Source organism: Lepidochelys kempii, chromosome 1 (genome assembly GCF_965140285.1).
Source record: "Lepidochelys kempii isolate rLepKem1 chromosome 1, rLepKem1.hap1, whole genome shotgun sequence".
Taxonomy (NCBI): Eukaryota; Metazoa; Chordata; order Testudines; family Cheloniidae; genus Lepidochelys; species Lepidochelys kempii.
This window is the reverse complement of record NC_136380.1, coordinates 10420587-10435388: the sequence shown is the minus strand read 5'-3', so window position 1 is coordinate 10435388 and position 14802 is coordinate 10420587. Positions and strand designations below refer to the sequence as shown.

The window sequence follows — 14802 nt, the reverse complement described above, 5'->3', positions numbered from 1 at the left end:
AGCCTACATGGAGATGTCAAGATAGAATCTCATGATGGCATTTTGAGTTGCTTTCCAGGATACAACCCCACTCTGGTCCTCCAGAGAGATTGTTCCATGGACTTTGGAGACTTTCCTGGGTGCACATATTGAACCTGGAGGATTCATGCTCCATCGTTACTTGTCCCTCAGAACATACAGCGTGTGTCGTTCTGTCATTTGTAATTTCAGATCTATCATGGAAACTACAATTTTGGTGGCAATCTCCCCATGCTGCTGTCTCTCAGATGTTCGGTCTAAGCTAGTATTTTCCATACTACCTTAAACAAATGAACAATCAAGTCCTGATTTCATTTTGTGGAGGTGTAATGGATGTTGTAAATCTGACACTTTAGACCAAGATGTTGTTTAGCAAAAGAAAAACCCCCACCACTTCTCAACTGGCTCATCCAGTTACTCAAACTTGCCCTCCAAACATAGGCACCAACTTCCCCTTTTTCCCGTGGGTGCTCGACCCCACCCTCTGCCCACGGCCTCACCCCCATTCCAACCCCTTCCCCAAAGTCCCCACCCCAACTCCCTCCGTCCCCACCCCCTCCCTGCCCCTCTTCCAACTCCTTCCTCAAATCCCCGTCCCGGCCCCGCCTCTTTCCCGCCTCCTCCCCTGAGCATGCCACATTCCCGCTCCTCCCCCACCCCCGGAGCATGCTAAAGCTGCCAAACAGCTGTTTGGCGGCGGTCAGGCAGGAAGCACTGGGAGGTAGGCATAGGAGCAGGGATGCAACGCGGCAGAGGGGGGGTGGGGCTAGGGGAAAGGGGAGCTTGGCTGCCGGTGGGTGCAGAGCACCCACTAATTTTTCCCTGTGGGTGCTCCAGCCCCAGAGCACCCAGGGAGTGGGCACCTATGCCTCCAAATTCTTCTTTTCCCAAGGGAGCACTCGGGTGAAATTTGGAGCAGAAGACAGTTTGTTCAGCAAGTTAATGAAGCTTTGTGAGAACAGGATTTGGGATGGAAAAATGTCTCTCAGCCTTTGGGACTTGGAATAAAATCTCTGAAGACCTTTTCGGGTCCAATAGAATTCAAAACATGTTTTTTTCTGTCCTCTTGTAAGAACATGCAAAAGGTCATGCATTGAAATCATTCAACAGCTGCCATCTGGACATTTTGCCGGTAAACAGCATGAAGAAGGAACTGCAACTTGGTATGAGTCCATAGGTTAAGGGAAACCGTCAATCTACATGTGAGCTCTACTTGGGGTGATGCTGCGAGACAGCATCTGAAACTTTGAGCCAGACGGGAAGAACTTTGACAACGTCATGTTTTTACACACGTCCTTATGTAGAGTCAGAAGAACTTAGCTAGGGCACAGGCCTCATCTACGCCTAAAACTTAGGGCGACCTAGCTACGTTGCTCAGGGCTGGCGTAGAAAGGCTACGTCGAAGGAGGAATTCTTCTGTCAACTGCAGCTGCTGCTGCTCAAAGAGTTGGATTAATTCCATGGAGGGAGGCGGGGATGGGCTCTTGCCGGTGCTTCATCACACTGGGCTCTTCCAAGAAAAAGGTCAGTAACAAACTGAGCTTAGTTGCTTTTTATGAAGGCAAAATCACTCGGGCTTCCACCCCGGCTTGGGAGCTGGCGTATGGCCTGCAGCGTTCGTCTAACGCCTTCATCACACAGAGGCACTGCCCACACGCACACGGCAGAAGAGAAACAGCACCCGATGCCCCGTCAGCTCTGCGGGCAGCGCTCCGTCTGCTGGGACAGTTCTCCGGGCTCAGCGGATGAGTGGCGTCGGCTTTAGCCTCTTCCTCTTTATGCTGGAGAAGAATGAGTCAAACTTCCGGCCCCCTGGTTATGTGACAATGATTAAAATAAGTCAGTCGCTTTCTTCAAACACTGAACAAGGAACTCTAGGGGAAAAGGACGGTCACTGAAGCTTTATCTGCCTTGCTCTGCTTCAAACCGTCCCCAGCTCCCAGCTGTAGACTTCAAGATACAGACCTAGGACCTCTCCTGCCCACTGGCCCATCGCAACCCACCTGCCTGTGAGGGGATGAAAGGACCTGCCAGGATCTCCCTCTAGCTTTAGAGTAAAGCGATGCACCCGGTGGGTTGCTTTGACTCCTGCAGAACAAAATGTAATAATAGGTGGGTTTATTTCCCCCTAACACACCTTTGAAACTCTCCTGGCTCCCTGGACTCAAGCGGGAGCTCATTTTTCTCGGTTCTAACCTTCCTCCTGGGGCTGGGACCGTTTTCTTGTCGTTACTGGTCCATTTCAGATGCCTGGAGGAAGCAGCATCGTGTAGAATTCTACAGTGTCCTTTAACAGCCTCCTTGCATTAGATTGACTCCGAACAGCAACGAGCAGCTGATGTGTGCAAAGTGCTAAACAAATATTAACTGGCTTTGTCTCCCCTGCTAAAGTCGGTCCTAGCCCCGCTTTGCACATGAACTGAAGCAGGCAGATCAGGGCCTTGCTGGGAGCTACTCAGAGCTGGGGGTAGGAACCCCTGGTGCATCTTAGCAAAGCCGCTGTTTTGCCCAGGTGCCGGCAAACCCTGGCAATCTGAAGGCGCGGCTAAGCGAGGATGTGTGGTAGGGTGGCCTAGCGGGTAAGGCACCAGGCTGGGACTCAGGAGAGCTAGGTTCACACTCCAGCTCTACCCCGGGTGTCTTGTGTAACTGCTGGGAAGCTGATCGGCGTTCCCAGAATCCCTGTCTCCCACAGGTATTGCAGCTTAAAATCACCAAGAGGGGGCGGCGCTCACCTGCCCTGGTGCATACAGGTCCTTAGGGAACCAGAAGCCCAGATGGGCCTCTCTGCCCACATGCCAGCCTGAGTGCCCGCTGCTCACAAGCCCCTTTCGTGCTCCTCTGCTCTGCTTCCCCTCCCCTATGCAGCTTTCCTGTAGGTGACTCTGCTCCTCTGAGCCAGGAGCACTGACTGTCAGCTCCCCACTCCAGAGCCAGGGAGCCATGCACCCCGAAAGCTTGGCTGGAGTCAAAACAGCCCTCTCGCCCATGCTGCAGCCTGTATCTGAAGGACCACCCAGCAGCCTGCCCCATCCCATTCACCGCTAAACCGCAAGCAGCTGCACCCTTGGGCTGCTCTGATCTGTGCATCTGGCCATGGAGCCGGGCTGAGACTTTCCAAAAAAGGCAGCAGCACAGAGCAGGAGAAAGCAGAGGGTCGGGAACAGGAGCCAGACAGGACACGCCCCAATGGGACAAACATCTTGGAAACAAAAGCGGTAGCCAGGCTAAGGGCTGCTTTGCAGTAACTCCCCATCACTTTGCCAGTGGGGGCTGATTCGAAATGCAGACACGGAACCTTTTAAAATGCAACCACTGAAAATGAAGGGAGGCTGTGGAGGGAAGGAACTGGCTTAATCTCCCCTTATGTGCTACACTCCGGAATTAATCTGGGTTCGCGGATATTGAGACAGCGCCTTGCACTGTAAGAGAAGGCCCCATCTCCGGTAAGTGCTCAGCATTGTGATGAACGGCTTTATGTGTAGGGGCAGTGCGGCCTAGAGGGTGAAGCACTGTGTGACATTGGGCCAGGCAGTTAGCCTCTCTGTGCCTCAGTTTCCCCATCTGGACAGCCCTGCCCTACCTCAGAGGGGTATTGCAGGGCTAAATACACTGCAGAGTGAGAGACACTCAGATACTACGGTGATGCGGGCCAGCTTGGTAGGTGCCACGGTACCTAGATACCTGCAGGAGCAGGCCAGGGCTGGCTGAGCCAAGCCCCCAATAGGGGCCACTGATCCGATAGAGGAAACACCCGTCAGCAAAGATGAAGTGCTAGGGTCATCGTCCAGGTCGGAGTCCCAAACTCAGCTCCATGGCTAGCGGGCAGGCTTCTGGGCCAGCGGGCAGGGAAGAGGACACGTCGGTTGGTAGGCGGGATGGCCAGCGGGGAACGTTCGGAGTGGCTAGCGTGAACCCCTGTCCAGCGCAGGCCGGAGCCCTCACCCAGTGACTCCCGCTGCCTCACGCCCATAACAGCTGGGCGCCCCCGAGCATCTTTTCGACTCAAGCAATCCCTGACCCTCCGCTTTGTTCTCTTCTCAGCGGTCCCATTGCGGCAACGTGCGGACACCAGACCTGGACACGGGCTCCGGTAATGGTCGGGCCGGCGCCATACCCAGAGAGGCTATCACCGCCCTGCTCGTCCTTGCTGGGTTGCTTCAACCCTCTTAGCCAGCACAGCGCACCAGGCGGTCACTTTGATCCTCCACCAGCCGTGGGGTGGGTGGGGAAGGAGCTTTTGAACTGCACGTGAGACCTCGCTGGCCGAATAAGCTCTGCCCCAGGGCAGCGTGGCAGGGTGACAGTCAGGCTCTGGGAGAAGACCCCGTTAAGCACTGCCCCGTCTTATATGTGCCACTCATCAGTCTCAGGCAGAGAGGTAAGACATCCTCAGCTTGTGAGCTACAGAATGGGTAGAGCCTGGAACCCACCATCAGGACGCCTGGGTTCTATTTGCACCTCTGTTACTGGCTGGCAGGGGGACCTGGGGAAAGGCTTTTGACTTTTGTGCCTCAGTTTCCTCATTTCTGCAACTGGACCCATCTCACAGGGGGTTGCGAGGTTCATTGAATGCAGGAAAGGCAGGGCGGCTCAGTGGAAAGCGTTTAGTATTTGGGGCAAGGGTCTGATCCCGGGATGATGGCAAACCCCAGAGCAATTCTCCACAGGGATGGGAGGTGCCGAATCAGCGGATCCCAGTTCCACTGGCTCATCAAAAAGCCAAGGCCCATCCACTTCTCTATGTAAGCAAGAGCACGGCAAGCCCCCTGCACCCAGCAGGGCAGAGCTCCTGCTAACCTGGGATGCCCAGAGACAAGCCGGCCAGCTGGCTAATCTCTCCCCTGCAGATGCCTCTCCCAGCTGGCGCTGTCCGGAGGAAGGGAACTAACAGCAGAGGGTGCCGGTCAGCCCAGCGGGGCCTGCACCCGGCCTGCCCTGACCTTGTGCTGTTGGCCCCATTCCAATAGCGACGATGTTCCTTCCCAAAAGCCTCCTGGGTGGGGAGCGCTGGGAAGAAGCAGGTCCAGGGGTTGCCACTGCAGGCCAGCCGAGCTGAGCCCGGAGCTGGCTGCCCGGCTTTTATGCTGATCACGTGGCCGCAAAGGCCCGATCGAGAGGTTAATGAATTCAGTCTCCCATCAACCTTGCCAGGTGGGAAGTACCCCCACTTTATAGCCAGGAAAACTGAGGCAAGAAGAATGGTGGTGACTTGTCCAGGGCACAGCTGGGATTGTAACATCAGCTTCCCCAGTCTGGGCACTGCCTCTTGCCATGCACCCACATTTGCTGCATGCTGGCCTTAGCACGGCACAGCTCACGAGCTGGCCATTGGATGGGAGAGTCCACTAAGGGATTAACCCTGCTCCAGCTTCTGGCTTCTCTTGGCAGATCCAGCCGGTGAGGAGCTCCGCCCCGGGATTGACTAGCCAATGAGCAGTCTTCCAGCTGGAGGGCAGGTGTGCTGCAGCATTGCATGCTGGGTATGGGCCCCACCAAGGCCAGGCTCACACCAATTTTTCCCAGACTTTTGCCACCCTAATAAAGACACTCGGTGCTTCTCATAAAGTGGTCTCCCCAGTGATCCTCACAACAGCCCTCTGAGCTAGGGCAGCATGGTTACTATCCCCATACACTGAGAGGGAAACTGAGGCACATACAGACCACACGACTTGCCCCCAGCCAGTGTCAGAGCTGGGGTTAGGGCTCAGGAATTGCTGGCTCCCACTCCCACATGCACAGCACTGGAGCAGACCTACAGAGAAGACAGGAAAGTGTTGCAAGAAACCCACAGGGCACGTAGCACTCGCTGGTTGTCACTATTCTGCACACGACCACACAGAACAATCACGGAGACAGCTAGCACATAACTCTTATCTTCCTGCTCTAATGACAAAGGCTCCCGCTTCATGAGCTAAAGGAGAACCTCCATCAGCAGTGTAAGGGCTATGACACACAGTGGAGGATGGCTGATTCCCTCCAGTAGAAGGCAGTTGTGCACAGGTCACTGCAGCAGCACTCCCGCAAAGCAAGACAGGTGGGCCAGCCCGCAGGATCAGCAGCATGCGTGACACTGGCAATCACATCACCAGCCCGTGTGGATTTCACCTGCCCTGCCCAGGGGATGGTCAGCGCTAAGCTCTTTTTCTCTGCCTGTGGGGGCCTTTTTAGTGTATCCTGGCATTTGAACTGGGGGGGCACAGGGTTCATGACCGAACCCCCTGAACCACTTTCACAAGGCTGGCTATTACCCTTCAGGGACTAAAACCCCCTCGAATTTTATGGCTCCTTCCATAGCAAAAGCTCCCAGAGCATTGGATGAGCAGCACCATCAAAATGCAGCTGTCTCTGGAGTGGAGCACGGCATCCCACCCACACACAGCAGCGCAGGGAGACCCGATCTCTCTAGGTCAGGGCTAAGGTGCATCGGTGGGGGAAGGCTGCGTTCCCACTCTGCCCGTTCTAAGGCCAGAGGACGTCAATTTCTGGGATCACTGAAACTGGTGCCTTTGAGGAGCACTCGAGCCCCGTAGAACAGCTGTGAGTAACTCCTCGGTGGGCGGCCTGGCTGTGGAGCTGCCGGGTCTCTCCTGCAAGAGGCTGGGCACCAAACGGCGAGCTAGAGCCCGGGGAAAAGAAACAGCCTAGAAATCCAGACCGTGTTTTAAAGCTGTATTCCTAGGACCCCGCTGCCATGACGTTACAGTCCCAGAGAAGAATATGGAGTGGTAGGGTTAGACACATGTCCGCTACTGGGCCTTCCCCTGCCATTGACCTAGGAACCTTACACGGCCAATGCCTGGCATAGTTGGGGGGGCATTAGCCAGATGTATCTAAGTGCCCTGGCAGGTCTCGCCGCCCCGTGGCATGGCAGGTGCACATTGAGCAGCAGGACTGGTGATGACCTGCCTGGTGCAGCCGGCTGCACGTGTGTCCCACCTGGCCATGCCCTGCCCATTCAGCTGTACTGCCATGGCACGATCTGTCACACGGCGGGGGCATCTCTACCCGGATGAGCCTAGTGCACACACCCACCACGGGCTGTGCCCTGCGCTCCCAGCAGGGGCCTCTCCCCCTGCCGGCAAACGCTCAAAAGGCACGAAGATTATTTGGGGTGACAAACGAACTCCATGGCTCGCGTGGCAGAGCAGGCCGAACTCAGGGGATCGGGTTTCCCCCCGAGCCCTGCTTTGCCATTGCCCGTGTGGAATCAGGGGGCGGGCAACTCCCTAGCCACCGAGCACTGGGCGGGCTGAACCTTGTATTTGATGCCTTCTTTGCTAGAGTACTGAATCCATCAGCAACCACAGCCCCCTTCCTCCCTGCATTTGAGCCAGGCACAGCCCCTCTGGGATCATTAAAGGCAAAGCCTCTGCAGAGGGCAGATCAGGGGATTGGACCCGCCCCAGGCACAGTTTAGAGCCAGCTAGCAGAGGCAGGAAGGGATGGAGAGGAGACAATAGGGGAAAAGTGCCCAGGGACCATGCCTGGAGCCCACAAGGCTGGTATCTATGGCTCTTGGCTTGGCATGACTGCCCAAGCCATGGAGATGGTGTCCCAAGGGGCGATCCCTTATTCCTAAAGCAGCCCCCTCTCCTAGTTCCACTGCAGTTAACAGGAGCTTGGCCACGGACTGCACTGGGTCCAGGATCTCACTCCTCTGCTCCTCGGGCAGTTAGCCTTAATCACCTGTGGGAGGCACCGATTGGTCAGGGTGGATTATTGGGGTTGGAGGAGAGCCTAGAGACCCGGCTCATTAACCCCTTGGGTATGTCTACACTGCACACTGAGCCCAGGCTCTGACTCGGGTTGGAGCTGAGCTCCACTTCTGTCCACACACGCGAGCCTGACTAGGGTCAGCAAGGACTCCGGACTGCGTCCTCGGACCCTGCTGGTGGATGGGTCAGAGTCCGAGTCCCGCTGTGACTCGGTTCCAGGCCCCATCGTTCTGCAGTGTGGACGCAGCTCAGGCCGCAGAACCAAGTCAGAAGCGCGGCGTCGGGCCGTGTGGATGCGTGAGCATGGCCAAGAGGCCCAGCTCTGGTTTACAATGCAGCGTGGCACTCCAGAGCAGGTTTGGAAACGCCGAGTCCTCACGCCCGGGTCCCACAGACAGCGGGTTTCAATGGAGGGTGGACAGCCCCATGGAGTCCGGGCCCCTAGATGCATGAGTGAGCAGGTCACCCCCAGCCTCAGGGTTAAATGCTGGGCACAAACTGCTCCTCCCCCTCTCGAATGTCCCATAGCCGGAGTCCGATGGATATTTCTGCCCTTCACAGGCCCGTTCCTGCGGACGCTGGCCCTGCAGCTTCCCGCTCCGGCAGTCGAAGATAGAAAACTTGCCCTTGGTTTTCTAATCTTCCTTTTACAAAATGTCAGCGCCCTGTTAAGTGCCCCGGCTGCAGTTCGGGGGCTGAGTTGCTGGAGAAGGCAGAGGTCTTCGGAGAGCAGCAGACGCGGCTTCTAACCCCACCCCGGCCCCTCCAGGGGGTTTTCCACTCTGCAGCCCTGGGCTGCATCGGTCTGGGGAAGCTGAACAGTAGGGCTGGTGTCCCCTCTGGACTCCTCCCCAGGCCGGCATCACGCTGAGCACTACTGCCAGAGCACGACCTTCTTCGCCTGGTCCACGCTCACAACACACCGGCCCGAGAAGCACCAGGCCACGGCATTCACGGAGGCCCTGGATGAGGGACAAGGACACAGGCAAGGAGAATGAACAGGACGCTAATAAGGATGCGCCCTTCCCATACAGGGCTCTCTAGTAGTGCCACGGGGGTAGGGATGCTGTTAACCCAGTGGGCAAACTGAAGCACGGGTAAGTTAAGTGGTTTGGCCAAAGCCCTGGAGGGCTTGGGCCGGAGTAGAACGCAGGAGTTCCTGGCTCCTAGTCCTGTGCTCACACCACTCTCCCGTCAGTGAAAGAGGAGCAGTTACCCCAGGAACGATGGAGATAGTATGACAGTCAACTGAAGAGGCAGATCTGTGAATGGCGTAAACCAGCACAGCTTCACTGACCCCTGATTTACCCCAACTGACCCCTGATTTACCCAAGGTACTATGGAGGCAGAGAGGCCTAGTGTCAAGAGCACCTGCACAGATGTTGGGAAACCTGGGTTCTAATCCTGGCTCTGCCACTGGCCTGCTGGATGACCTTGGGCAAGTCACCTCATCTCCCTATGCCTCAGTTTCCCCCATCTGGGATATTAATCTTCTTCATAAAGTTCTTGGAGAGCTCTGAATGAAAAGTGCTCTATAAGAGCTAGCTATTATTATTCTTAAGAGGTGCTTTCACTAATAGCACTGGTATATTGGCAAGGCTTCTGTCTTAAAATAACCTTGTAAGAAACAGTATTATACAAATGGGGAAACTGAGGCACAGAGCAGTTAAGCGATCACATATTGAGTTGGTGGAAGAGCAGGGCACGGAAGCCAGGCGTCCTGGCTCCCAGTCCCCTCCCTTAACCACTGGGTCACCCTCTCCTCCTTCCTAGCAGCATAAGCTCAATCACCCAGCACCCAGATCTGTAAAGCCTCCACTGTGGATTAAAGCACCGCCCCTTGCAAGTCTCGGGGCCAGGGGAGAAGGACGTGGGCATGGGGAGGATCCCACAGTACGGCCTGCAGCACAACTGGCTCTGGTCCTGCTTGCTCCCCCGCAAGGACCCTTGGAAAGGAGATGAAGACGGAGGCCTGCAGGGAGGGGGGGATCCGTGGGGGCTGTCAGGACCCCATGACACACTCATTATGGTGGAAATAGTTTCACCCCCACTCTCTAAAACTCCCCAGCGTCCAGTGCACTAACCCTGCACTCTGTTTTCTCAGGATCTGGCTGAGCAGGGGTTGCAACAGGATCCATCCACCCCTCCCCCAAAATGTGGACCCCTCCAGGAACGTCTGGGTGCCCTAGACAGGCCTTTCTACCAAGCCTCTTCCCCAGGCTCCCTGCCCCGGCCAGCCCACTCCCCCAGATTCACCTTGATTGGTTGTATCCCAAGAGCCTGGTCAGCTCCCGCCTGGGCCGTTGCTCTGCATTCCTTCCCCATGGGAGCAGTCCCAGCAGGCTCCCCTCCCTCCTGATCTGACCCTCTGATGCCTCTGGGGCTGCCCCATACCCAGGATGCTGGTTTAATGCACGCAGCCTAGACCCTTTAGGACAGTAACCCGCCCTAGGGGCCAGTGGAGCGTCACCTGTGCTCCCCAGACAGGATCGTTTCCAGTTTCCCGCTCTCCATGTTCCAGAGGTAGAGGGAGCCGTCTGAGGAGCCCACCAGGGCGTAACTCTTATCAGGGCTAGAGGGGCAGCAAGGAACAGAGAAGAGTGTAAGCTCAGCATGCAGAGACTCCTCCGCTGGTTCTTTGATACTGGCACATGACATAGGGACTCCAGTCCAGAGGGGCACAGAATCCACTCCAGGGTTTGGGAGCTGCATCCAGAGAAGTACATTGAGATGAGAGAGTGCAGCAAATCTGTGGAACTCCCTGCTGCAGGAGGTTGCTGCTTAACCAAAAGGGCTGGAGAGTTTTAGAGTCTCTAATGGCCACAGCTCCTCAAGCCCAGGGCGGACTAAGGGTAGCTGCAGCCCAGGTTCCAGGCTGTTCATTCTTCACCCGCAGGCACCAGCAAAGAACCTCACGAACCTCCCTCTCCCCCTGAAGTACAGCCAGGGAATAAACTGAGCAGCAGGTGGGAGACAAGGACAGCAGAATAGCCCTGACAAGCAGAAGCCATCCACCTAGAGCGTGCGATGGAGCCACTGACGGGGCTGGACAGGGAGCTAGAGGCAGGAGCTGGGTGATTTAGCATCCCCGCTGTAGACAGCCTGGCCCCGGGCCCTTTGCCTGGGTGCAGTTCACAAGCCGTAGCATCTCTGAGAGACCCCGGCAACGGGTCCGTAAGGAACCTGCAACACTGGCCTGGAGGGGAAGGAAAGGGGGTGGGAGCGAACGGACCACGCAGGGGACAATCCTGCCCCAGAAGGGCAGATAATACGAGGGTCCAGCCCAGACTCGGGGGGCCTTTCACGAGGCTCAGTGTTCACAATACTCGCAGTCCCATTGAACCCCCATGGGAATCCACTGCCCCCAGCCATCAGCAGGGTCCCCACCTCCCTGGGCTTCATGGCACCTGGGTGGTCAGAGAATCCGGGCACTGGTGGAAGGGGCATGTACAGAGACTTGGAGAAGGCCCTGCCAGCGCGGTGCCCATCCAGCCCAGGGAGAGAGCCAACCCTTTCATCACCCAAACCCCCAGCCACTGGGGGGGTCGGAGGCTGAGACCGACACCTTGAACCCTCCCCTAGGCAGCCAGCACGGCTCACTGAGCAGCTGCCACGCGGGCCGCTAGTTTCCAAGCGGGGGGAGGCTGCTATCGACAGTGTTAGAATTGGGTAGCCTCTGGGTACGTCTACACTGCATGCTCGCTCACGCTAACAGCAGTGGTGGGCATGGTGGCCCAGGCTAGCAAACAGAGAACAAGCCACCAGGGAGCCTGGCTGCAGACTCCGACTGCTCACCCGAGCCACCCCGTCTACACTGCTGTCGTCTCCCACGCTAGCTAGATTAAAGCAAGCCCAGCTGCGCCTTCCCGTGCTACAACCCTGCCTTCGCTCGTAGTGGAAACGTACCCGCTGGCCCGGCTGCTACCTGGGCATCCAGCCCAAAGCCCCCTCGAGGCTAATATAGGCCCTACATTACTACTCCGCTGCACAGTGGCCACCCACCAGCAGCTACCGGAGCTGGTATCATCCGCTCACCACTTTTTCTCCTCTGGATCAAGTCCTGGCTCTGACCCTGCTCTTCCACAGACCCGGGTCCGGCCCCCCTGCCGCCGCCAGCTGCAGAGGTGTCGCACCGGGGACGCCTACCACTCCTGCGGTCTGCAGGTTGCAGTTCTGCTTGCACCGGCAGAGGGCGCCGCTGTGCCGGCTCAGACAGGAGCTCCTCCAGCTGGCACAGCCCATTTCCCCCAGCAACACCGGCCCGAAGTTCAGCACGGCTCCCGCTGGCCAATCCACTGGAACCAGGGACAGTCTCCCCAAGGATTTCAACGTGGACCGGCCCACGTGCCGGAGGACAGCCAGGAACAATCCCGGGCGGGCTGGGGCAGGGGTGCACTGCCTGATCCATCGCTCCCTGCCATGCAGGGTGCTGCTCCAGGAGCCCCGGCCCTGCCGGGGAGCAGCGATGCCGGAGTGACACTGCAAGCCCCAGTCCTCAGGGAAGACAAGGGGGCTAACGTAGGGTCCTTTGGCTTTTGCTAAACCATCAGAGAGGACAGACTGTGTCTGAACCAGCAACGCCTTGGGATGCCCTTGTCACACGCCGCGGGACGGGAATGGCCCCCGGGGAATCACGGCGATCGCATGCACTCTGCCCCCGCAGCCATTCACCCGGCCTCAGGGGCCACAGGTAAGACAGAAGGGCCCAATCCTGGGGAGGGAGAGGGCCTTTAACGTCCCAGAAACACAATGGGTAGCTGTGGGGAGCAGCCCCTTGCAAGAGGTGCTCAGCACTACGCAGGATGGGGACCACAATGGCACAGCTTGGTGGGATCAGTCCCAAGATGGACAGAGAGGATCCGGGGAGTATACACAGGATTGGGCCCAGGCGGACACAGAGGACCCAGGAATGTATGCAGGATTGGGCCCAGATGGTTGCAGCCTAGTGGGGGCAAAGGATCCTGGGAATTTATGTATTTTAAACAGATCTTCTGGCCTTTTGAACCAGGGATTCTTCCCATGTCAGGTATTTCAGGGCGCCCTGGTTGTTTGGCCCCTTTTTCCTCAAGTCTCAAACTTCCACCCCATGTCAAAGGCTAAAATAATGTTTCTGTTCAGACATTAACTCAGCACTCTGGGGGGCAAAGGGGGCAGGAACAACTGGGGGGAGGGGGACTCACAGCCCTCCCAATGCTCCTCCCTCCTGCCCTGTGTTAGGATATAGATATTCAGACCTGTCTGTAAAGGCCTATACTCTAAGAATTTAGGGGTATTCTTATCACTTGGCTAGTTATAGAGATATAAAAGAAAGAATCAAAATCACGGTCTGCTGGTGTAAGGGCCTTCTCTTACTGTGACAGTCTGAGGTCCTGTTCTAAGGCTGAGATCTCTGGCTAAGCAACAGAGGCAGCCATAAGTTGGGAAGCGACCGGTCACCTCCTCACATCCCAAACTAGTCACATCGAAAGAAGGTGCTATTGGGCTGTTAGGAATACAATCTTGTCCTGATAGTGCCTGTCACCTCCAGAGAAAGGGAAGAGCCTAGAAAATGTAAAAGGAAACTTAGTTTGATAGCATCCTGTCTGGCAAGAACTCACTTATCAATAGCTGGGATGTGAAATCCTCATTTCTGTTTTGTTTTGTCATTATAGTTCCCACTTTGCTATTGTTTGTCTGTATAATCTCTGTCTGGTTCTGTGATTGTCCCTGGCTGTGGTATAATTAATTTTGCTGGGTGTAAACTAAGGTGGTGGGATATAATTGGTTACACAATCATGTTACAATATGTTAGGATTGGTTAGTTAAATTTTAGAAAAATGACTGGTTAAGGCATAGCTAAGCAGAACTCAAGTTTTACTATATAGTCTGCAGTCAATCAGGAAGTGGGTGGGTGGGTGTGTGTGTGGGGGGAAATGGGAACAGGGAATGGGGGTAAGGAAATTGGAATCATGTTTGGCTAAGGGCAGGAACAGGAACAGGGACACAGGTGTAAGGCTCTGTGGTGTCAGAGCTGGGAAGGGGGACACAAAGGAAGGAAACTGGAATCCTGCTTGCTGGAAGCTCACCCCAATAAACATTGAACTGTTTGCACTTTCGGACTTGGGGTATTGTTGCTCTCTGTTCATGCGAGAAGGACCAGGGAAGTGAGTGGATGAAGGAATAAGCCCCCTAACACCCTGCAGCACCCCCTGCTGCCCAGTCCTGGGCCCTCCTGACCAATCACTGCCAAGCCCGCAGGAAGGAGGCGGGGCTAGCTCTGTAGCGAGGGTAGCTATCCCTGGATGAACCAGCCAGCTCTGTTCCTGGGTCAGCGCCTGCCTGATCCTGGAGGGAACAAGATCCTTGCTCTTCGGCGGCAAGTCTCTGGCTCCAGCCAGCTCGGTCCTGTTAGCCGAGGGCCGCGTTGAGGAAGAGGCGCGCCCGGTTGCGGCCGTTTCTTTACCGCAGGCAGGATCGACGGGGAGCTGGGGGGTGCTGGGTGAGAAGTGGGCGCCGTGCTCCTGAAAACCACTGCCCGGGGCTGGGCTTTCAAAGGGGGCGCGAGGCCAGGTGCCCTTAACACGGAACAGGAGCTGGGGACCTGGCTCCTGGCCAGGTTCGGCTGCCCTGCCACCCCGTGTACGGGGCAGAGCAGAGTTCCCCTGCCAGTCCTGAGGCTGCCCATTGGGAGGCCAGCTACGGCCAGGAGCAGCGTGGGGCAGACCCCTGTAGGGATGACCCTGCCCTGGCCCCACGGAGCGGGACTGACCAGGCCAATGGGCCTTTTCCATGGGATGTCTGCACTTGGTGCTGCCGGCTCGGGACCTCCAGAGGCTTTAGGTGGACGGAGGCAGGGGGGCTCAGACATCACAGTGGTGGGCTCCTGAGGGACACCTGAGAGGTCAAATTCGCATGCCCACCAGGGCCCGCTTAGCACTGCGTTCCTTAAGCCCATGGGCTCACTCCTCCCCCCATGTAGCCCACAGCACATCCCCCAGGGGCGAAGAGCTGCCCTGCTAACGAGATGAGAACGTCGATAGCAGCCTCTGATCCAGCCCAAGAGATCAGCGGCCCGGGGCGAGAGGGC

The 14802-nt window shown here is 56.8% G+C and overlaps 1 protein-coding gene across 4 annotated transcripts in view; it reads right to left on the bottom strand.

Annotated features, from left to right (window-relative positions):
- Positions 1-657: 657 nt before the first annotated feature.
- ATG16L2 (autophagy related 16 like 2) overlaps positions 658-14802 on the bottom strand; it is a 63108-nt gene continuing 48963 nt past the window's right edge. For 2 of the 4 annotated variants that reach the window (XM_073333838.2, XM_073333826.2), the window contains exons 16-17: positions 10207-10308; positions 658-8698 (exon numbers count right to left, since the gene is read on the bottom strand). In XM_073333838.2, coding sequence (XP_073189939.1) covers positions 8611-8698; positions 10207-10308 — 190 coding nt within the window. In that variant the 3' untranslated portion in view covers positions 658-8610. Of the gene's footprint in view, positions 8699-10206; positions 10309-11789; positions 13278-14802 lie in introns of those variants that run through there. The other 2 variants (XM_073333807.2, XM_073333817.2) reach the window with 2 other exon arrangements.